The sequence below is a fragment of the Oncorhynchus kisutch genome, linkage group LG30 (assembly GCF_002021735.2).
Source record: "Oncorhynchus kisutch isolate 150728-3 linkage group LG30, Okis_V2, whole genome shotgun sequence".
NCBI classification, from domain to species: domain Eukaryota; kingdom Metazoa; phylum Chordata; class Actinopteri; order Salmoniformes; family Salmonidae; genus Oncorhynchus; species Oncorhynchus kisutch.
This window is the reverse complement of record NC_034203.2, coordinates 28,083,917-28,107,391: the sequence shown is the minus strand read 5'-3', so window position 1 is coordinate 28,107,391 and position 23,475 is coordinate 28,083,917. Positions and strand designations below refer to the sequence as shown.

General features: G+C 39.3%; 1 protein-coding gene across 7 annotated transcripts in view; it reads left to right on the top strand.

The window, feature by feature from the left end:
* Positions 1-23,475, top strand: part of LOC109874720 (suppression of tumorigenicity 18 protein) — a 61,539-nt gene that overhangs the window by 23,738 nt on the left and 14,326 nt on the right. For all 7 annotated transcript variants that reach the window (XM_031809986.1, XM_031809984.1, XM_031809983.1 and 4 more), the window contains exons 2-7: positions 10,720-10,838; positions 13,488-13,539; positions 14,476-14,506; positions 14,933-15,126; positions 20,105-20,956; positions 21,957-22,091. In XM_031809986.1, the coding sequence (XP_031665846.1) occupies positions 10,720-10,838; positions 13,488-13,539; positions 14,476-14,506; positions 14,933-15,126; positions 20,105-20,956; positions 21,957-22,091 (1,383 nt within the window). The remainder of the gene's footprint in view (positions 1-10,719; positions 10,839-13,487; positions 13,540-14,475; positions 14,507-14,932; positions 15,127-20,104; positions 20,957-21,956; positions 22,092-23,475) is intronic.

Below are 23,475 nucleotides of genomic sequence, written 5' to 3'. Positions count from 1 at the left end.
GATTTCTGGCTCTCACAGACCTGTAACTTCTTCTTTAAGAGGCTCCTCTGTCCTCCACTCGTTACCTGTATTAATGGCACCTGTTTGAACTTGTTATCAGTATAAAAGACACCTGTCCACAACCTCAAACAGTCACACTCCAAACTCCACTATGGCCAAGACCAAAGAGCTGTCAAAGGACACCAGAAACAAAATTGTAGACCTGCACCAGGCTGGGAAGACTGAATTTGCAATAGGTAAGCAGCTTGGTTTGAAGAAATCAACTGTGGGAGCAATTATTAGGAAATGGAAGACATACAAGACCACTGATAATCTCCCTCGATCTGGGGCTCCACGCAAGATCTCACCCCGTGGGGTTAAAATGATAAAAAAAACAGTGAGCAAAAATCCCAAAACCACACGGGGGGACCTAGTGAATGACCTGCAGAGAGCTGGGACCAAAGTAACAAAGCCTACCATCAGTAACACACTACGCCGCCAGGGACTCAAATCCTGCAGTGCCAGACGTGTCCCCCCCCTGCTTAAGCCAGTACATGTCCAGACCCATCTGAAGTTTGCTAGAGAGCATTTGGATGATCCAGAAGAAGATTGGGATAATGTCATATGGTCAGATGAAACCAAAATATAACTTTTTGGTAAAAACTCAACTCGTCGTGTTTGGAGGACAAAGAATGCTGAGTTGCATCCAAAGAACACCATACCTACTGTGAAGCATGGGGGTGGAAACATCATGCTTTGGGGCTGTTTTTCTGCAAAGGGACCAGGACGACTGATCCGTGTAAAGGAAAGAATGAATGGGGCCATGTATCGTGAGATTTTGAGTGAAAACCTCCTTCCATCAGCAAGGGCATTGAAGATGAAATGTGGCTGGGTCTTTCAGCATGACAATGATCCCAAACACACCGCCCGGACAACGAAGGAGTGGCTTCGTAAGAAGCATTTCAAGGTCCTGGAGTGGCCTAGCCAGTCTCCAGATCTCAACCCCATAGAAAATCTTTGGAGGGAGTTGAAAGTCCGTGTTGCCCAGCAACAGCCCCAAAACATCACTGCTCTAGAGGAGATCTGCCTGGAGTAATGGTCCAAAATACCAGCAACAGTGTGTGAAAACCTTGTGAAGACTTACAAAAAACGTTTGACCTCTGTCATTGCCAACAAAGGGCATATAACAAAGTATTGAGATAAACTTTTGTTATTGACCAAATACTTGTTTTCCACCATCATTTTCTAATAAATTCATAAAAAATCCTACAATGTGCTTTTCTGGATTTTTTTTTCTCATTTTGTCTGTCATAGTTGAAGTGTACCTGATGAAAATTACAGGCCCCTCTCATCTTTTTAAGTGGGAGAACTTTCACAATTGGTGGCTGACTAAATACTTTTTTGCCCCACTGTACATACTGTAAATACATACATACTGTAAATACATACATACATACTGTAAATACATACATACTGTAAATACATACATACATACTGTAAATACATAGCTATGTATGTGGCAGGTAGCGTAGCGGTTCGAGCGTTGGGCCAGTACCAAAATGTCTCTAGTCCGAATCCCAGAGCTAACAGGGTGGAAAAAATCAGCCGATGTGCCCTTGAGCAAGGCACTTAACCGTATTTGCTCCAGGGTCGGTATTGTTAATGGCTGACCCTGGCCATGACCCCAATCTCCGAGGGTGTCTCAGAGGGAGTTGCAAAAAACGCATTTAAATTTCACACGTGTATAATGCGCTCTTGCAATATAAGCATCTCCAAAATTATTATTACGTAGATACATACACAGATCTATCGTTACATACATAAATACATACATACATACATACATACATACACTAACTTATAAATGTATAAATATAATCACGTGTTCTAAATATATAAAGCCATCATGAACTGTCAATATCAAACATCATACTGAATATCTACCATTTTCCAAGCCTTTTTAGGGGCAATCTGTTCATTATTTTGGTATAGATTTTTGAGGGGGATTCCATCTTTTATGTGATTTAAAATGACCTTCAGAGTTCTTACCTTGAGGGTCACCATGTGGTGTATTTACACCGAAAATAATTCAGCCCATTGTAGCCCGCTAGCTAATGAGATTGGTCGTTAAGTGAATGACACAAAGGCTACAAAAAGAGCTTAGTGGCTCCGTTGAATATTACAGTGTCCTCGCACACACACACACACAAACACACACACACACACACACACACACACAAACACAAACCTCGCGGCAGTGACACACTGGACTAGCCTGGCTACCCACCCACCCCACCTCGATTTCCTTCTACACCATCACCTCTATGAAAGGCAAAACAAAGGCTAACAGGGGCATGGTAAGTCAGGCTAACAATTCTGCCCTGTCGGAAATGTTAATGTCTCTGTGTCTCCGTGTCTACGTATGAGAGTGCGAGTGAGTGAGTGAGTGAGTGTATCTGTGCCTGTTTAGTGAATGCAGAGCTTTCAGTCTCAGAGTAAATAGTGCTCTCGACAGATAAATAGATTCATGAAAGGTTAGCGCAGTGCCTAAGGAGACTGTCACTTCCAGACATGTTGGCTAATGTGACAGAGGACAAGACCCAGCTGTTTCCTCTTGCTTGCTTCCTAACTGTAACTTTACTCGCTAGCAACCCTCTCTATTCTTTTCCCCCTGAACTTACGTCTGATGTCTTCTTTATGGAAGTACTGTAGTTTTGTCTTTTTCCAGCTCTACTTACAGCTCTACTCAGAAAATATTATCAATGCATGTTTTTTAAGTGACTTTTTACTACAAGTTGTGCCTTAGCTTCTATTTTCCATCACAGGATGGTAGTTTCATATTCGTGCATTCAATTCGTGACTTAAATTAATTTCTGGCTTAGACATTTTGTTATTGCGCGTGACAATTCAATACGTAGACGTTTCTTTGTATGTATAACCATACTCCTGAATTTGACATTTAGACCTGTCACTGCCTTGTACTTGTCCTATGCTTGCAGGTACTCTCAGCTGGTTGTTTTACATATAAGTATATTATGTATCCTACATCATTTATATTGTATCAAAATATCATGCACGACCGGCAGACTGCAGCGTGGGTTAAAGTCCACATTTTTTATTAAACCCTAGAGTTAATTCGAATTTACATTTTATTGATGCATATAATCATAATCACAGACCATCTGCTGATCTGGCAAGCTCGGTTCAAACTCACAAAACAGTCCTGCTAACCTTTAAGTACAAAATACTATAGTCAGGGTTTAACTCGGCTATCCCAGAAGAGTGTGTGTGTTAGAGGAGATTGTATAGATTTTGCATAATACTTAATTCAGATCCTCTAGGGCTGCTCCTGCCATGTGTGTTAAATATATCACGGTCACTTCGATAACCACCATGATATTAAGCATGATCAATGTTAGCAACAGCCTGGCTAAGAGTACACATTACTAACTTTTTGACACATGTAGGACTACAACCTACATTGCCATGGTTTCAGGCATTTAACTGCACAGAGGTTTGTATTATTTCACTCTTTTTCCTGGTTTGGAATAATGTTCATAACATGGTCAATGAAAACTATTTTATTTACTTTCCCCATTTAGAATAAGTAAATTACAACACTTTTATAACAATTTTCTTGCCTTTTTTCAACAAAATAAGAAATTCACCATCAGGCATCTCTATAAGGCATAAAATACTTATGTACAACTCATTCCAAACAAAGCTTACGCAGACTGAGAATTCATATGCCAGAGGTAAATCCCAGTTAACACGGATTTATACTGGCATGAGTTAAAGGACTAGAGTTTGTAATCCAGGTGGCCAGGGGATTTTGCCACACAGTGAAATCACTTAAAACTCCCCCAACGTCCTGAGCCATGGAGCTCAGAGAGCTGGGAGATTTTTCAGAATTTATGACAGCACAGCTGAACTCTTTCTGTGTGGGTGTGCACGCTCGTGTGCAAGCGCCTGTCCACCTGTGTGTGTGTGTGTGTGTGTGTGTGTGTGTGTGTGTGTGTGTGTGTGTGTTTATTTGGATAATTTACTTCCTTTTATATACTCAATTAGTATGATTGGGAGCCAGATAACGACATGAGACCTTGACAGATTGGTATTATCCTCCTTTGACAGGGCGAGTGGATAGTATTGGGAATTCAGCGTCCCATCTGCATAAGCAGAAATAAATGTTTGTAGCTGAAAGTAAAGGATAATGGCCTCTATTTTAACAGCCGTTGACTCCACCTCTTAATTAGTAAAGTGACCAAGTGGTTATTGGATACATTTCCCTTTTTCCCAGTTTGCTCTCTATGAGCTCCATGTACTGTAAATATATGGATGTGTGTGGCTGTGGAGGATGAGAAGACGGGAATAGTTTGTGTGTTTGTATGTGCGTGCACGTGCACGTGCACACTTAAAGTGTGTGTGTTTGGAGGACAGGACAGAGGAGCAGAGATGGAGTGGAGTTGTTTAATGACAGGAACAGCTGACTTGTTTAGAGAGCAGTGAAAGGTAATTAACCCTGGGAAAACTACAGCTGCCATGCGAGCTGTTCACTTCAGTGCAATCTGATTAGGAATCAATGCTTCAGCGCTGCCTGGCTCCTTTCAGACACACTGTGTGTGTGTACTGTGTGTGTTTTTTCTAGGTAAACTTTTCCCACCCGGAGGCCTCTGGGCATGGGAGACCTGCCTTTTGTGGCACGGGATTTAGCTCGAACGGTTACTACGTTTCTCCAAATTGCCGACCACCTGGTAGCATTCAGGCAACCCTCCTCCTGCATGAAAAGGGTCTCCTTGGAAAGAAACAATGGCCAGGATTACTCTGTAGTGATGACAGACACCCGGGCTGGAACTTATTTTCTCCCAAACACCTGTCAATGAATTAGTCCTTGTTAGTGTTTTGAAAAACGTATGTTCAATAACGATTTGAAAGATGCAAACTAACGTAGCATACAGTATTCACACCCCTAGACTTTTTCCCATAATTTCAAAGTGAACCCTTTGAGCATGGTGAGGTTATTAATTACACCTTAGATGGTGTATCAATACACCCAGTTATTACAAACCTACAGGCGTCCTTCCTAACTCAGTTGCTGGAGAGGAAGGAAACAGTTCAGGGATTTCACCATGAGGCCAATGGTGACTTTAAAACAGTTACAGAGTTTAAGGGCTGTGATAGGAGAAAACTGAGGATTGACCAACTTTGTAGTTACTCCACAATACTAACCTAAATTACAGAGTGAAAAGAAGGAAGCCTGTTCAGAATAAAAAATATTCTGGGACGGCAGGTAGCCTAGTGGTTAGAGCATTGGGCCAGTAACCAAAAGGTTGCTGGATTGAATCGCCGAGCTGACAAGGTAAAAATCTGTCGTTCTGCCCCTGTTGACAGTAGACCGTCATTTTTTATTTATTTTTTACCTTTTACCTTAACAAGGCAAGTCCGCTAAGAACAAATTCTTAGTTTTGGCCTAGGAACAGTGGGTTAACCTTGACAAATTGTACCTTGTCAGCTCGGGGATTTGTACTTGCAGCCTTTAGGTTACTAGTCCAACGCTTTAACCACAAGGCTATCCTGCCGCCCCATTGTAAATAATAATTTGTTCTTAACTGACTTGCCTAGTTAAATAAAGGTTAAATTTAAAAATAAATCAATTCCAAAGCATGCATCCTGTTTACAATAAGGCACTAAAGTAAAACTGCAAAAAAATGTGGCAAATAAATGTACTTTATGTCCTGAGTACAAAGCCTTATGTTTGGGGCAACACATTTTCAAGCATTGTGGTGGCTGCATCATGTTATGGGTATGCCTGTCATCGGCAAGGACTAGAATTTTTTATTTTATAAAAAAGAAACGGAATAGAGCTAAGCACAGGCAAAATCCTAGAGGAAAACCTGGTTCAGTCTTGGGAGACAAATTTACCTTTCAGCAAAACTATAACCTAAAACATAAGGCCAAATTTCTTACCAAGACGACATTGAATGCTCATGAGTTGCCTCGTTACAGTTTTGACTTAAATCAGCTTGAAACTCTGACAGAGCTTGAAGAATTTAAAATAAAATAAAAATGCAAATATTGTACAATCCAGGTGTGCAAAGACTCTTACAGACTTAACCAGAAAGACTCACATCTGTAATCGCCGTCAAAGGTGATTCTAACATGTTTTGACTCAGGGGTTTGAATACTTATGTAAATGCAATATTTCTGTGTTTAATTTTCAATAAATTAGCAAACATTTCAATTAACATGTTTTCACTTTTTCATTATGGGGTATTGTTTGAATCTGGATGAGAGAGAAACAAATGTAATCAATTTTGAATTCAGGCGGTAACGCAACAAAATGTGTAATAGGTTAAGGGGTATGAATACTTTCTGAAGGCACTGTAGGTGTTAATTGATTGTGTAGAAGCTGCAATCCTGTGATACAGGTTTAATTTCCTTTGGGTTATTATTAGTCTTGGTAGTTATAGATAGCATGGTAGGAAAACATTCCATAAAACAAAGCAATATGCTGTTTTTGAATATTCAACATTTCTGTTCTGATTGAGATTGATATTTGATAATTAATTGCAATTCATCTAAAAAGCCATCTTTCATAGAATAATATAACTATAAAAGTGCCCCAAATTTAGTGAAAAAAAAAATGTCTCTGATGGCTGAACAAGAAGAACCAATCTGGACTTTGTGCCACTGTGACTGTGTGGACCTGGTCCAGATTAACTCAATTTAGAAGGGAAGGCTTTGGGATGACTTTGGAAAGCGATTACAAGATTTTTAAATCACCTCAGCGCAGGTGTCACCGTCTGACTCTTTTATGGGGTGCTTTGCTAACTGGCTCCAATAACAAGTTTCCCCTGTAGTTATGCCATCATAACAAATCATTGAAGCGATAGTGGCTGGCCAGCCAGGCTCCTAATTGTCTGTTAAGAATTCTGTGGAGCCTCGTTCTCTTTATTGAAGCTTCTCAGTCTTGGGGAAGTGATAAGACAGAAGCCAGTTTGTAGAGCCCCGTATAAAAGTACTCATTTGGCATGAGACAAACACTTTGCTTGGCGGCCAGGATGGCTGCATTGGAGATGGTTATGTCTGAAATCACAGTTGTTTCTGGAAGTCCGGAAGCGCATCTCTATGAGGATTTTGGTGTGTAAAAAGTGCCCACTGATCAGAAGATATTCTGTTTCCCTTTTACTGTATTTATGTGAATGGATTGGTGTTCTACACTTTGGCGATTGTTCATACGTTTTCTCTCCTTCTCACTCTGTCTTTGAACTTATATTATCAGTACAGAAATAGCGTGGAATTGGGCAAGTCCGGTATGGTTACCTCCATACCTTACCTGGTTTAGCTTGTGTTAGTCTCTTTAGCCTATTTGCTGTCACTGTCCACAGTTGGTTCTACTGTATTTAGCACCATTCCATCATCTTCTCATGGTACTGAATATTCAATCTTTCATTGGAAGAGGTATACTGTGAGATTTTTGATGGGATGAGTTTGGAGTGTTACAAAGAGCAAACTACTCTGTATGACACTTTAAACTTGTATAACCCTTAAGACTATGTTCAGTACAATTGGAGCACACAGAGGTGTTGCTTGAGAGGTCAAACTATTAGTTCAATCATATCTTTATTAGTTCTGCATCATAAGAGAGACACCAATAACTGAAAATCTTTGGACACATTTGTTTATATTTAAGGAATATTAAATATATTACTTTTATAGGAACATTACCCTATTATTATTTTCAAGAGTTTATAAAATGCACTTGTATAAAAAAAGAATCACCATCATTTTAAGCGCCGGCTTTGATATGAATAGGAAAATCAGAGCCCCCCCCCCCTTCCTCGCTTTCACCCTCCCTCTCCTGAAACGTTTCTTAGCTATTATTCTAATGTCCAGCTGCTAGCTTTTTAAACAGAGGGCATCTGATGGCTGCTTGGTCGCAGCACCGCAAATGAAAATAATTATTTCAAAAACTTGTTTATCAAAATAGTCTCTTACACTATGAATGAATTAGCATTTCAATGAAAGGTGGTGAAACCAGTTGTGTTCCTTATCATCATATACCATCTCAGTGTGGCTCTCCAGTGACAAGGAATCGCTGTCTGCACACAAGCAACCAGCGTATTGTAAAGCACACTTTTCTTTTTTTTAAACACTACATATTGCTGATTCTAAGCACGGTGGACATATAAAAATATGATCAGTTTACCGTATAGACTTAGACATTCATTACAAGGAAATATGAAAGTAAATTGTACTATCTATCGTTTGCTGTTTGCACTTTATTATGCAGAAACAGAAAACACTTAGCATGTCAAATTAATCTGGAAATTATTCCCGGGGTAAACTATAAACACAGAAGTTACCCCGCACATTTACCCTCCTTTTTTCTCCTTCCTCTAGATCAGAGTGTAATTGCCAGTAATCAGGTCTGTTTGCTGCTGATAAAACCTCTCTGAATGCGAGGAACCCTCTTTGTGTGATGACTCAATTATGCCAGAAGTGGCTCATCAAACCTGGCCCATCAGCTGCTTTAATAAATAAGGAGGAAAACTTGCTGCGGGCGCATTATAATTCCATTCATTCCATAATTAAATTCATTCCAGTTTTAACCCTTCATTCGTATAGTCTGCCTCTGGAAGAGGAAACAAAAACAAGGGAGGAGGGGAGGGGAGGGAGCGGGTACCGAACAGACAGTGACCTTGCATAGAGCATCTACCCATCCCCATAATTCAAAATGATACTGCTGAAGAAAGGTTAAGAGAAAAGGCTCAATGAGTAGAGAATGGATAGTATCAGTTCAGATAGAGCCCTTCTGTCTACATGCATTGTTTCCACACAGCTTTAGACAGTAATTATGTTAAAAGTGTAATCTAATCATAGCAGTTGGTTAGGGGAGTATGCGGGAGATGACATTTTAAAACCTTATTTGGTGTTATTCTCATTTGCCTAGCTATCATCTTGCATCTGCTCCAATCTAAAGGAAATGTAAGCAAAGTAATTCATGTTTATGGTCTTCGCACTTTTACTTACCCAACTGTAAGGTTTTATTGTTTTCTAAATTAAGTACCACTAGTACCATTGACTCGGTTTTACTTTATCACTATAGTGTCTGTTAATTACACAAGGGTGTCCCAAGTGCAGGGATAAGCTGGGAACAAGGGGACATTTGAATGACAAGGTTAATGATGATTATTATTATACTAATGAATATCACTATTAGTTGGAGCAGTAGCTTTACAGTAGTTGTTGGGTGGGTAAAAATTGTAACAGCACCACTTGTATTGATGGTGACATACAAGTACCGTTTGGCTTAGGAATCAGCCACAGTATTAGTTGTCATAGTTGCACAGATGTAGGATCTTAATTTGACCAGTTTCTCACAGCAGGAAAATAATCCTGCAGCAACAGGAAATGTGAATTTTTGTGTGGATTATAATTAATGGACATTTTTGTAGGGGTTGGTCCATTTTTTGTTAGGGCAAATCAAGTCTTTAGAAACCTTTTTAAATCGTGAATACACTACACTCCTACACCTGTAGTAGTAGTTGTTTTAAACAGTAGAATGTAGCTTCAGTATCAGCAATATACAAAAATGCATGACCTTGTCAATGGCTAACCTTTTTGAAGTTGATTTCCAATAACACAAATAACCTCATACTTGTATATTTAGCCACTTGTAGTTTGTACGGCTATGAGGAACAATAATTATGAACAATAATATGCTTGATTGCATTTATATTATGTATTAGAGCAGGGAAAACCACAGTTGGATCCAAAGTAACAGATCCAACGTATAAGCAGTCCCCATTCAACCCCTCTCCAAACGGTGTGTGAGGCCATGGTTATTCATGACTGTTGGACTGGGAAGCCCTCTCCTCTCCCAGTCTCAGTCCGTCACAGCCCATTCTCTCCTATCCTCTGTGGTGGGAAAGGTAGCAGATGGAATAGGGTGGGGAATGGGCTGGTCCCAAGGACAGCATGCAAAGCAGCCAGATTAGCACATAGAGAATCACATAGAAACCCTGCGCATCAGGCATTAGGCAACTCTGCTCAGTATCCCCAGAGAAATCTGCCCCATACATGGGCAAATAGTCCTCAGAGAGCAAGACGTTATTTGTCTAGTTGTGTTGGGGGGCAGGAAAATGATTCAGCAGATGACAAACCCACCGGCCTTCCTTAAATAGTAGTGAGTCTCTTTTTTTCTTTTTCTTATGCTAATGATTCCCGAGTCCCCCCCTTTTGGTTTGCAGAGGGGAAATGCTCTGAGTGCTGTAATTAAGATGTTTTTTTCTTTTTCCTTTTTTTTCCAAAGCTAACAGAAATAAATAATTCCTGTAATAAGATCTGTGAAGTGAAGAGGCTTAATGTACTCATTGTGTTTGTCCTTGTTTTCCCTCTTGGATGTTTTGTGTTAATGAGACTGTGAGCAATTTGATCTCTGTCAAGCAATCAATTTGCATCTTGGTCCTTATTCAACCATGTGAGGTATTATCTTGTTTCCTGCCCGTCACTATCTCTGACTGACTGCACGTTCACCAACAGTGTCTATCAGCACCTTTAGCATTCAGAACAATATTATCAATATGATTCATTAGTTAACTAACCTACAGTTTACTACAATTAAAACTTGGAACTTGAGAATCAGTAAAAAGTTAGTTTCTTTCCACTCCACATTTGATTTGTAAGCCTATATCTATTTTTATTAAAGGTATATTTTTTGTTGTTGTTTTTTTGTTACAGAGAATGAATTTCATGCTCACATCCTGAAAAAAGTCAAGAATTGTGCACAAATCGACCAAGGTGGACTGCGTGGACCTTGCAGCACGTCGTATATATTTCCCCAAAAACTGCAAATAAAGGTAGGCCTAATATAATTTGATGATATATTTTCCAGTGATGGGTTTGCATACTATACATTAGGATGAAAGAGCATGGAGCTAGTTGATGCCCTCTACAATAAGGGGGGGGGGGGGGGGAGTATATTTTACCAATTCACTTTCATGTATTTGTATGGCTAATGGAAGTGGTAGCCATGATGTTCTGGATAAGCAGCATGTTTAGCAGTGTCGTGTCAATGCTCTTTTGACCCCCGCAAAATATGTGACACAGATATTGTTTTACATATGCAGTATGTTGAGTCTGCTGCTTTATTTTTATACCACAGCACTTGTATTGTAGCCTACTCTACGTTGAATGTGACCGTGCCTCCCAGGCTGCATTTAGACAAGCAGCCCAATTCTGATCTTTTTTTCACTAATTGGTCTTTTAACCAATCAAATCAGCTATGAAAAAGACTTGATGTGATTGGTCAAATGACCAATTAGTGGAAAAAAATATCAGAATTGGGCTCCCTGTGTAATCGTAGCCCCAGTGTTCTACTTTTGAAAGCCGTTCCTAAGTCCGAAATGGCTGGCTGAAACCATGCGAATGTCCAGACAGCCTTGGATAAAATAGTATGACCATAATGTCAACCATAAAGAAATGGGAAAACATTTTGTACCAATGACCACCAAAGATCTATCATGTGTGTGTTATAGTTTTGTGCATTGTCAGGAATATATAACACAAACAAATCCCCACCTGAGAGTGTAGTAAATATTTAATACAAACAAAGCCTTATTTGAATAGCATGTACTGTATCTACAGTATTTGTTCTGCCTGTGTAAATATATTCATTGAACATCATGTGTTCTCTCCATGTCTACTTCTCTTACTCGGAAACGTCCATAGGAGATTTCCACGTTGCTTCATTACTTCTGATTCATCCTCTGCAGAATTAGGTACAGCTTTGAGTTTGTGAAGGACCAACAATAGCTTTTGTCGAATGGGTGTCAAAAGCACATGCTCTATACCCTCTCAGAACCTCTGTGCTGCTCACAAAGCAGAACATATAATACCTGAACACAAAAAGTTTGAGCTGTTTCTCCATCTCCCCTCAGAAGACAATCAATCACATGTATTTATAAAGCCCTTCTTACATCAGCTGATGTCACAAAGTGCTGTACAGAAACCCAGCCTAAAACCCAAACAGCAAGCAATGCAGATGTAGAAGCACGGTGGCTAGGAACAACTCCCTAGAAAGACTAGATACAGGCCTTTGAAGGAATACAGTATGTAATTGAACGTTCTAACTAACATATTGAGCGCAGTTGAAAAATCATGAACTGACAAAATATCAGTCAAGTGTATACTCCTCAGAGTCAAAACCAAGTTCATCAGGTATCTTACGAAGATAGAAGCATTATTATATTCAATATAGTATTTTCAATATATTCAAATAAGTATTTTCAAAATACATGATATTCTGGCTTTATTTGTAAGATAGAGGCATTTAAATGGTTCATGTACAGAGCATTAATAAGGCATTAAATCAGAGGTTATGTTATGAAATATTTAAAAAGTGTTTAAAACAAGTAGATTTGCATAATGTGAGTGTTGCCTCTCAGTAACACAGAAGTGCCTAATGTGAAAATATTAGTCAATCTGTGAAATTACACTATCTGAATTTGAAATTGAAATTAATGTGTATTATTGTAGACAATGTAACACATACACTATCTATACAAATCTTGTTTAATAAAAAAATGTATACAAAATGAGTGAGTATCTCTTGTCTGTTTGTTTGTCTGTTCATACGATGATGGAAAAATTGTAATGAACTAATGAGGTAAATTAGTTTTTACAGAATGTAATCTATAGTGTTTGGGTAGTTGTTTGTCTCAATAGGGCCCTAGTAATCAAAAGTAATGAACCTATTATGAGCAGGTCCTCCGAGGGCCCGGCGTGGCATTGAAGAGTGTGGCACATAAAAGGTTTATTAAAGTAAATGAAGGTCCATCACTGCCACACCTGCTCCCCTATTATAAATGTATGACAGGTCAGTGCCTTCAATCACAACAGCAAACCAGAGAGAGAAGTCATGTTTCCCATTACCAGGAAAAGTAACAGCGTATCTATCCTGTGACTCACAAATTTCACTGGCCTGTGACCACTATACACTGCCATCAGCCCAGAATAATTACCTTTAATAGGTTTTATTTGGGATCCACATGAGATGGTGACGAGGGAGAGTGGATGGATTTGAACAACTATTTTGGTCTAAACACACTGTTGTCTGTCTGTACCACCACCTGCACTTTAATGTCATTATTTTGCATTATGATGTTTTTTTCCACCTCAAAGTTTATTTTGTTTTATTAACTTCACCTTCGGTCGGTGTTTTGCTTTTACATGTGTTTTCATGACTACACCCATTAAATGCCGCAGATAATCAACACGTAAATACATAAATGTTCCGGGAAATATAGGGTAATGTTGATAGGAAGGTTCAAAGTTACTTCAAATAAACTTCAACCACTAACGTCAAGAACCCTCAAATTGGATGGATACAGCATCTGCTGAGCAAATGTTAACATCATTATTCCAGTCTCAGTTGTCAACAGAATCTGTATTTTGTTAGAAATGAGTGTTACATGCTAAAGAATACATTGTGTGTTCTTTATCAACAGATGGATTCAGAAGGAGAGGAAAACACACTCCAAACATGCAACGGTGGTAAAGGTCAGCAGCGTTGACAACTCTTACCATGTTCAAGCAAGCACATCAATAGCAGTAACTAAGCACTTCAGCAATTCACGCACATTCCACTTATACATCTATGGGGTCTAGGGAGGAATCAGTTCAACAATCCAACTTTACAACTGTCAGTTTTACAAATTATCTTACCAATTTGAAGAGCACTGCATTGCCATTATTTTATTCAGATGGGGAATTACTTCATCAAATTGGAACTGTGGCTCAAATTCGTTAAGGAGTGAATATATATAGTGTGATTGAAAACCCCTAGACAGGGGGATGCCATTATGCTAGTGTTCCAAGCCTCTAAGGTCTGGCTGGTGGCACCAGAGCCATTACTATGTCTGGGAAATTCATGGAAGCTTTATTATGGGGTTGTGCTTCATGGGAATACGGTGGACTTGAATGAGAATGAGATTTGCATCTGTGGTGCATGGCCCTCAGGGAAAATCGATTTGCCTTTTCAGATGATGTTGTCAAAGCTGTCAGGAGGATGAGCTACAGCAGATCTCAGAAAGAGGAGAGCAGATTGGGGTTGTGGATATAAAAAATAAAAAAATCTATATAAAGGGTACCTTGACGATGATTTTAATCATATCAGAAGGCTTTTGTTGAAGTAAAATATTTCATTATAAAAGGTTGCAAAAAATCTATTTTGATAAGTAGCTGTAAAAGTCATTTTTTCATAGAACATTTGATAGAGTACAATCCAAAATCATACTAGGGGAACACCCCACTACCATGAGTGTAGTCGGCCCACAGTGTATTCATTCACAACTGCTTATCAAAAACATGGAGCTAGTACAGTAGATCGGTAGCTTTGATCGGGACTTGTTTCCCCAGTAGCCAGATGCGTAGTCACTCCACAGTGGAAATGTAAACATTACTATTTACCTGACGTACTTCTGTTTCTGTTTACAGTTCCAGCTGACTGCATCACCCAGGCTCCAAGGTAAGGGTTCACGACCTCTTTGTGAAAATAAACACTTACAGGTATCCTCTAATTCACCCCAGGTTTCTATGCCCTTGCATACAGAATGAAATAGGCATCCTTTGTTAGTAGATGTGGTATGCTGGCCATTCTCTTATCTTGATAATACCGGTTATAATAGAATTTGGCCCTGTAGCTCTTCACTGCGCTTCTAGGTACTTCATTTGTATTAATCATCTCGACCATATACAGTTTCTTCAACCTTATGTTTACCTTTTCAATCAAGTTACAAAAAAACACTTGATTTTACTTTCTGAATCCTGAAATACAGTTGGGGAATAAACTGACAATGTTACATTTTACGTTCACGTTCAGTTCAAAGTAACGGCTATGGCCTTTTGTTGACCCCGTTGCTCTTTTTATTCATTCACCCCCCCCCCAAAACAGCACATATGGGTCTATGGCTGCTAGGAAGAGGCTCGCCCAGGAAGGGGTGCAGGGCGCCCCCGTCAACAAGAGAAAGTCTCTCCTGATGAGGCCCCGCCACTACAGCCCCAGTGAGGCGTGCTGTGAGGAGGAGAACGAGGACCTGGCACCGCCACAGGACAAAGAAGAGCTGAGGAACATTGACACTCCAGCAGGTAGACAGATGTCCTGTTGTTTGTCTGTTTTGATGAACAATTGACGCTGAATTTTAAAATCCCATCTGTTGCATTCATATTTCCCTCCCTCTCTATTGCATGTCTGCTCGCCATCAGCCAGACCCCATAGTCATTGTGTATTGGAAGTGAAAGACGAGACTGCTGGGTTCACATTAGTTGTGTCTGTCTCACGTCCCCAGTCCTACTTTTGACAGCTTATCTGCCATGATATTTTTGGCATGGCTTTTTCCCCTATTTTTGATGAGGCCAGATTTCAGACTCCTCCTTTTCTTTTTGTCTGTGTTTGGTTTTTCTGAAAAGCCATTCAAAAATGGGTTGAAAACACAGAGAATTGAATAATGATCATGTTTGCCTGAGGCCATTCTGGTTAGAATGTCCTCTGTTGATGTTTGTTTAGTAAAGCGAGTTGAGTTTAGAATATGCACACGATTTATTGATTATTAACACAATGTTGCATCTTAAACAGAACCAGGTTCCCTTCTGAAGTATGCTATTGCTTGACCATCTTCTTATAAAACCAATGTCACTGATACAATGGAATAAATTTGTGATTATTTGTTGAAAGATACTAAGACCAAGGTGTGTACTCAACAATGACATAAGGAAATGTTTGTTTATTTCATTGAGCCCCCCCCCCCCCCCCCCAAGCAAAACATTTCTATTTCCAAATGAATAGAATTTTGAGCATTTTGGCAACAATACCCATGGTTTACATGTGCATTCTCACCCACTATAATCTGCACTTATTTGGTATAGTTTTAACGATGTAACTAAGCAACAAACGTAATTGTCCCCTTCGAAAGCTTTTGTTAGGCCCTCTTAACACAGTCCAAATATACATAATTAGGCATAATGTCTACAGCTCATTATAGTACACATGTGGGTAGTTAAATGGACCAAGAGAGTAGCTCAATGAATTGTGCAGATTAATTGGAAATGGAATGTATTTGTTTCTGGGGTTCATATAACATTACAATTATCATAACCCTTTCTGCACTAGCTTCGCTATCTGTTTTTCCCCCTTTGATATCTTCCTTTGTTCATATACCTCCCTCTCATGGTCTGTTTGTGTTTCAAGCAGAGCTTTTATGTGTCTGTATTCAGTCACCACTACCTACTTGTTCTGTATTATAACCTTTTAATCCAGAAAAGTTTCTCTTTTTTATCAAAAGAAGGCACCTGCAAACAGCAAGCCCTATACAATACAGTGAACATGTATCAAAAGGCAGGCAACACAAAGCAATGACTGAACATTGTGTGATTAACATAAGCCTACATACATTTGTAAATATATTTTTGTCACAATCAGGTCTGGGGATATTTTATGTGAAATGTCTATGACAGTTAAAGTGGATAGAAAAAGCAATAAGAATGTAACAGCGGGATACTGTTCATATCTGCATTTTAAAACAAGAGGGAAAAATAAGCTGCTAATTTGGTCGAGCCGCACTGCGTTCAACTCCAGCCAAGCTCCAACCACACTGCAGAGCGCCTGTAATGGCTATTCTGGAGTACAAACTGTTCACCTGTTCCAATACACAAACCACAGGAGGGATCCATGTTTTTCTCTCCCATGCGGTCTCTTTTCCACTGCACTTCTCACTGTGTGTGTACAGTTGAAGTCGGAAGTTTACATACACTTAGGTTGGAGTCATTAAAACTAGTTTTTCAACCACTCCACAAATGTATTTTTAACAAACTATGGATTTTGCAGGTCGGTTAGGACATCTACTTTGTGCATGACACAAGTAATTTTTCCAACAATTGTTTACATACAGATTATTTCACTTATAATTCACTGTATCACAATTCCAGTGGGTCAGAAGTTTACATACACTAAGTTGACTGTGCCTTTAAACAATCTTTAAAAAGACATGATATCAGAAAATGATGTCATGGCTTCTGATAGGCTAATTTACATAATTTGAGTCAATTGGAGGTGTACCTGTGGATGTATTTCAAGGCCTACCTTCAAACTCAGTGCCTCTTTACTTGACATCATGGGAAAATCAATAGAAATCAGCCAAGACCTCAGAAAACAAATTGTAGACCTCCACAAGTCTGGTTCATCCTTGGGAGCAATTTCCAAACGCCTGAAGGTACCACGTTCATCTGTACAAACAATAGTACACAAGTATAAACACCAATGGACCACACAGCCGTCATTCTGCTCAGGAAAGAGATGCGTTCTGTCTCCTAGAGATGAACGTGCTTTGGTGCGAAAAGTGCAAATCCTTCAAAGGACAAAAGTACAAAAGTATCTATATCAACAGTAAAACAAGTCTTATATCGACATAACCTGAAAGGCTGCTCAGCAAGGAAGAAGCCACTGCTCCAAAACCACCATAAAAAAGCCAGACTATGGTTTGCAACTGCACATGGGGACAAAGATCATACTTTCTGGAGAAATGTCCTCTGGTCTGATGAAAGAAAAATAGAACTGTTTGGCCATAACCATTGTTATGTTTGGAGGAAAAAGAAGGAGGCTTGCAAACGGAAGAACACCATCCCAACCGTGAAGCATGGGGGTGGCAGCATCATGTTGTGGGGGTGCTTTGCTGCAGGAGGGACTGGTGCACTTTACAAAATAGATGGCATCATGAGGTAGGAAAATGATGTGGATATATTGAAGCAACATCTCAAGACATCAGTCAGGAAGTTAAAGCTTGGTCGCAAATGGGTCTTCCAAATGGACAATGGCCCCAAGAATACTTCCAGAGTTATGGATAAGGACAACAAAGTCAAGGTATTGGAGTTGCCATCACAAAGCCCTGACCTCAATCCTATTGAACATTTGTGGGCAGAACTGAAAAAGCGTGTGCCAGCAAGGAGGCCTACAAACCTGACTCAGTTACACCAGCTCTGTCAGGAGGAATGGGCCAAAATTCACCTACCTAACTTATTGTGGGAACCTTGGGGAAGGCTACCTGATACGTTTGAACCAAGTTCAACAATTTAAAGGCAATGCTACCAAATACTAATTGAGTGTATGTAAACTTCTGACCCACTGGGAATGTGATGAAAGAAATAAAAGCTGAAATAGAAAGATTTATCTACTATTATTCTGACATTTCACATTCTTAAAATAAAGTGGTGATCCTAACTGAACTAAGACAGGGAATATCTACTAGGATTAAATGTTAGGAATTATGAAAAATTGTGTTTAAATGTATTTGGCATGGGGGAATGCAAACTTCTGACTTCAACTGTATGTGTGTGTCATCCATCTGTACAAAAATAAGTTATTTTCCGTCTGCTCTGCTAATTGTAACTAAACATAACTGACTTTTAATCTTTGTTGAACAGGCTGATATTCATATTCCTTTGTTTAGAATGAAATGTCTCTAGATACAAAAATATTATCAGCCACGTCATTACATGTCTCAAAAGAATCCAGCTTCATATTTAGCATCAAAAAAGGAGTTTAACCATGTCTATTTCATTCACCTACTTCCTCTGTTGCTGGTCTGTCTTCACCTGCCTTGTATTGTGGTAGGGAATATACATCACATCCCTACATTTACACAATCCAAAATCATATGCTTCAAAACAGGTTCGCCAGATAAGTCAGAGCGATACACTTCCTGCATTTAGCAGCTTTTATTTTGGGGGATTAAGTTGTATACTATGGCCTAATAATGACTAGTAGTATCGGTTTGGTAATGCCTTTATCATCCTCAGTGGAATCCACTTACTAGATTATATAGCCTACATAATTGCATCCTAAATTATCTCCAGATCTATCAACCTATTGGACCCCCCCCCTCCTCTTACTTTTAATTTGCTCTGTGACGTACTGTACAGCCTACTTATGATTTACAGAGTAACAACTCTTATGGCCTCACTAAAGAGCTTTAGCACTGAAAATAAGTTTCAATGATTTGGGGGATCAAAAGATATTTTAGTGAATCAATCCAGATGATAGCGCTCCATTGTTAATCATTGACCATGACTTAATATTAATATAATCAGGGGTGTCACTATATTAATAGTCATTTAACATACATTTTGGAGATCTAAGAGCCTAGCTTTTCTGTTTGTTTTTCTGTTTGTTTCACTTAAACTGAACAATTCTTGAAACCAGAAATTCAAATGTCATGTCAAATATATTTGACCATTACACGCAGTCATGGGATATAGTTAACATTTTGATATGTCCATAAAAATGTCCACTGATAAAAAGCGGAAAAGCTTTATTTTAAAAGCTTTTAGTAAAGAATCAATGTAAAAATCAATTCTCAGGTGCACTCAGTATAATGACCTATTGAAAAAAGATTAATAAAAAGAAAGAAAGAATCAAGGGAAATCAGGATTTTTGTAAAAAATGTAATACTGAAATGTTTTCCTCTTTCTTGGTTCTTGTGCTTACATATGAATATGGGTTCTTAAATGAGTTGTGTGTGATTGACAAGTTAATATCTTTAAAATCACAAAGCCCTGCTTGACGTACACCTCAACTACCTAAAACTGATGTTCAGTGCCACAACCCATGTAAATCTCTGTCATTATCTGGTCCGTCTAAATCCACATCAAGTGGTTGTATTCTGATTAGAGATTTCAAAGAAGAGGAAGACAATCTTGTTCCTCATCTTTAGGTTTCATGTTCAACTAGCCAAAACAAGTGTCTCGTGTATTATCTCTGATGTACTTGAGGAATTGCCAGGAAATCTTGCAGTTGCTGTCCTGTCCATACTATTACTATTTTCATTACATATTGTATTTGCCAATCCTCTTAACAGTCATTTCAAACAACAAGACATGCGTTTTCTAGATAGGAAAAAGTGTCTCTACAAAACATTATGACTAAGCTGAAGTGAGGACATACAAGATTGTTACTCTCTCTGCCTAACCAAATGTTCTCTGAAAAGCATGGCCTTAATATGAACAATTGACTCAAGCTTGAAAAAAACATCACAACATAGATTTTGTTCTCATTTGCTTTTACTTTGTTTCTAAGATGGATACTCAGAAACACTTAACGAGCCCAAGAGAAATGGCTGCCAGGACGCAATAACAAAACCCCATGATTCCTTTGGATGGTCTGAAGTGGTGACTGACTTTCCCCATCAGGAGGCTGAAGCCTCGGAAACTCTGGAGGACGAAGAAGTGGCGGAACGAAACCAAGAAGAAGAGGAAGAAGACCAAAGTCAGGACAGGATGAGTATGACTTGCAGATCGTCGCCACGTAAAAGCCCATACAGAGACAGCTGGGAAGCCGAGTGGGAGCCTCTGTCCCTGTCTCATTCTGCAAGGGTGAATGGCTCCAATGGCTCTATCAGCAGCCCCTCCAAAGCCACCACCGGAGAAAGATACCTATTGGAGAGAAATGACTACCTACACATGAGAGACCATGATCCTGACTCGGTCCTTCGTGGGTACAACATGGGCAGAGCAGGTCCCTTCCAGACAGGGACCCTGCGGCTCTACCGATCAACCCCCAGTGAGGAGGACAGTGAGGGGGAGCCAGAGGTGGAGAGGCCTCCTCGGCTGGAGGCCTGGGCCCTGGGCCTGCAGGAGATGGAGAGACCCCTGAGCCTGGAGATGGACAGAGGGGACAGAGACAGAGGAGACAGAGACAGGGGAGACAGAGACAGGGGAGACAGAGACAGAGGAGACAGAGACTGGGACAGAGGGAGGGTGAACCTGAGTCTCCTGGAACAGGCCATGGCATTGCAGTCAGAGCAGAGGCAGGTCCTCCACAATGCCTACAGGGAGATGGATAGGTTCCTACTGGAGCAGATGACCAATGAGAGGAGGCACCAACGGCTACTGGATGTGGACACCAGGGTGGGCTATCATGGATGCAAAGGTACAAATACTTCATTTGAAAATATCTTATTTCTTTGTCAATTCTAGATGTTTTATTTTATAACAGCTTTTTATCAACGTAATGACAGTGAGGACCCTTTTAAGTCCATCCTTTGTTTTTGTATGTGTACTATTAAGGCCACTTGAGAACAATAGAACTACATACAGTGAATATTGCACTTATTCTAATGAAGAGTAGTGGGCATAAAATAAGTATGCAGCAGACATGATTATGCATGTTTATCTAGTATGAATTAGACCACTTGTGATTTCAATGATGAGATGCTTTCGAAACGTCAAAATAATAAAGAATCATATTCAGCGGGGGAAATCCTCTTAAGTACGAAACATTTTGGCAACAATTGAAGTAATAAATAACCAGACTAAAATAAAAATAAATAAAAAATCTTCTGATGGAATTGCTACTTCCCAGAATATTGGATTTTGATAGGAATCAACTGGATATTTAACCATGACCATAAGTCTTAAATCCGCCCAAAGTACCCCTCATGTTTTCCACTGATTCTTCAAATGACTGCAGCCTAATGTGTAATCCCAAATGTAATCTTTCGATGGATGGGCATTAAGAAGTCAATGCCCTGTGTTGAACTGGAAGCCTTAACTAAAAGGACAGATTAATATAGAAGCTTTTTGCGAAAAGTGTCTGGCTCTTTGCATGATACTGTACTTTAATCTATTTGTTTCTATGTACATACAGATTCATTCTAGCATTTCTCAGAATCTCACTTAAAATAGTTTAGAGGAACATTCATGCAAGAAACTCTTTACAAGTTTAATGAAAAATCAAACTCAAGTTCATTAGAATTTTACCAAAAGCTATTACCTTTGTTGCACTCTTTGCTTGTGTGGGTAATGAAGGTTACAAAGCATGTTAAGAATGATACTGCAACACTCTTGAAGGTGTCATAAGATTGTTATGGAATGTATATGTGATTGTCTATGTATTAATCTAAGCGCTCCTGTTATTTTCCTCCTCCCAGACTCTCCACGACCAGATAAGAAGGATATAAGGTGTCCTACCCCTGGTTGTGACGGCACTGGCCATGTCACGGGTCTGTACCCCCACCACAGGAGTCTGTCTGGCTGTCCCCACAAAGTCAGAGTCCCCCCAGAGAGTAAGTCACTCAGACATACACATACATGTATGTACATCATGTATTCTTGAAAGTCAGGACAACACCAATGTATCTTCACTTACATCTACATGTACATACAGGTGTAGGATCTTAATTTGATCACTATTTTATTGCTGAGAGCTTTCCTGCACAGCTGTAAATGGAGATGAGCTTCGTGATGTACATACATTATAGATGAACAGAATTGTACTTTCCCTGTAGCCTACTTTAGGCCAGCTAATGCCCTAACCACCGATCAAGCAACATTATGGACTAAATGTTCACATCATGTTGCTGCAGGATTGTTTTTCTCTGACAATATAGGTGAAATTAAGATCCTACATATGTATAGAATAGCAAGTGATGCTTTTTTACTGATGTTTAAATAAAACCTTCAAAGTTATCAAGTGGTTCCAGAAACTGATTGAGGGGCATTCATTCTACATTTATAGAATAATGAAGTGAGACTTGTTGTCACCTACAGTTTTCTTGTAATTTCTGAATATTGTAAAGGTTTTTTATTGGCTGTGGTTTAGTCATTTCAATGTAACATAACAAGCATCCAACATTAAACAGTAATGTTACAAAAGGAACAGAAAAAGTAATTAACTTTTTTCAATATGAAAGCATGTGCTCTTACACCAGAAGCAATGTTTGCAAATCAAAGTGGTTGCTAATGCCGTATTCAAAAATAAATAGACAACTCCTGCAAACTAATTGGATAATATGTACAGAAGAGAAAAGTTCCCAAGGACACAGAGTAGAACTCCAACTCTAGCTAGGTTTCCATCCAATTGGCCACAGATTTTCATGTGAATATTTAAACATCTGCATGAAATCATATGAGCTTTTCCCCACCAGAGTTTCCATCAACTGGTGGATAAAAGGCTGTGCGTGATGACGTAGTGCTTTTTGTTCTATTGTTATTGCTACTAAGGTATTTATATTATGCGACCAACACACAGTGCACTGACAATGGGAACAGTGTTAGTTAGATATGCTTGTGTCCATAATTGTATGACTTTTCTAAGGATCTGTGCTCTTGGTTTTTCTCTGATGTCAGTACAAAGAACGTGTGAATAGAATTGATGTATCTATAAATGAACACGCAGACTGTATGCCTTTAGTTTACCTTGATCACTCTGGAGACATTATTATTTTCCAGTATTATCATTTTGTGCTCTGTTATTGTGTTAACTCTTGATCCCCCCCATGAACTCGGTCACCACTGATACAGTATATTCGTCACCGCTGATATAGTATATTCCTCACTACTGATGCAGTATATTCGTCACCACTGATCCAGTATATTCGTCACCACTGATCCAGTATATTAGTCACCACTGACGCAGTATATTCCTCACTACTGATGCAGTATATTCGT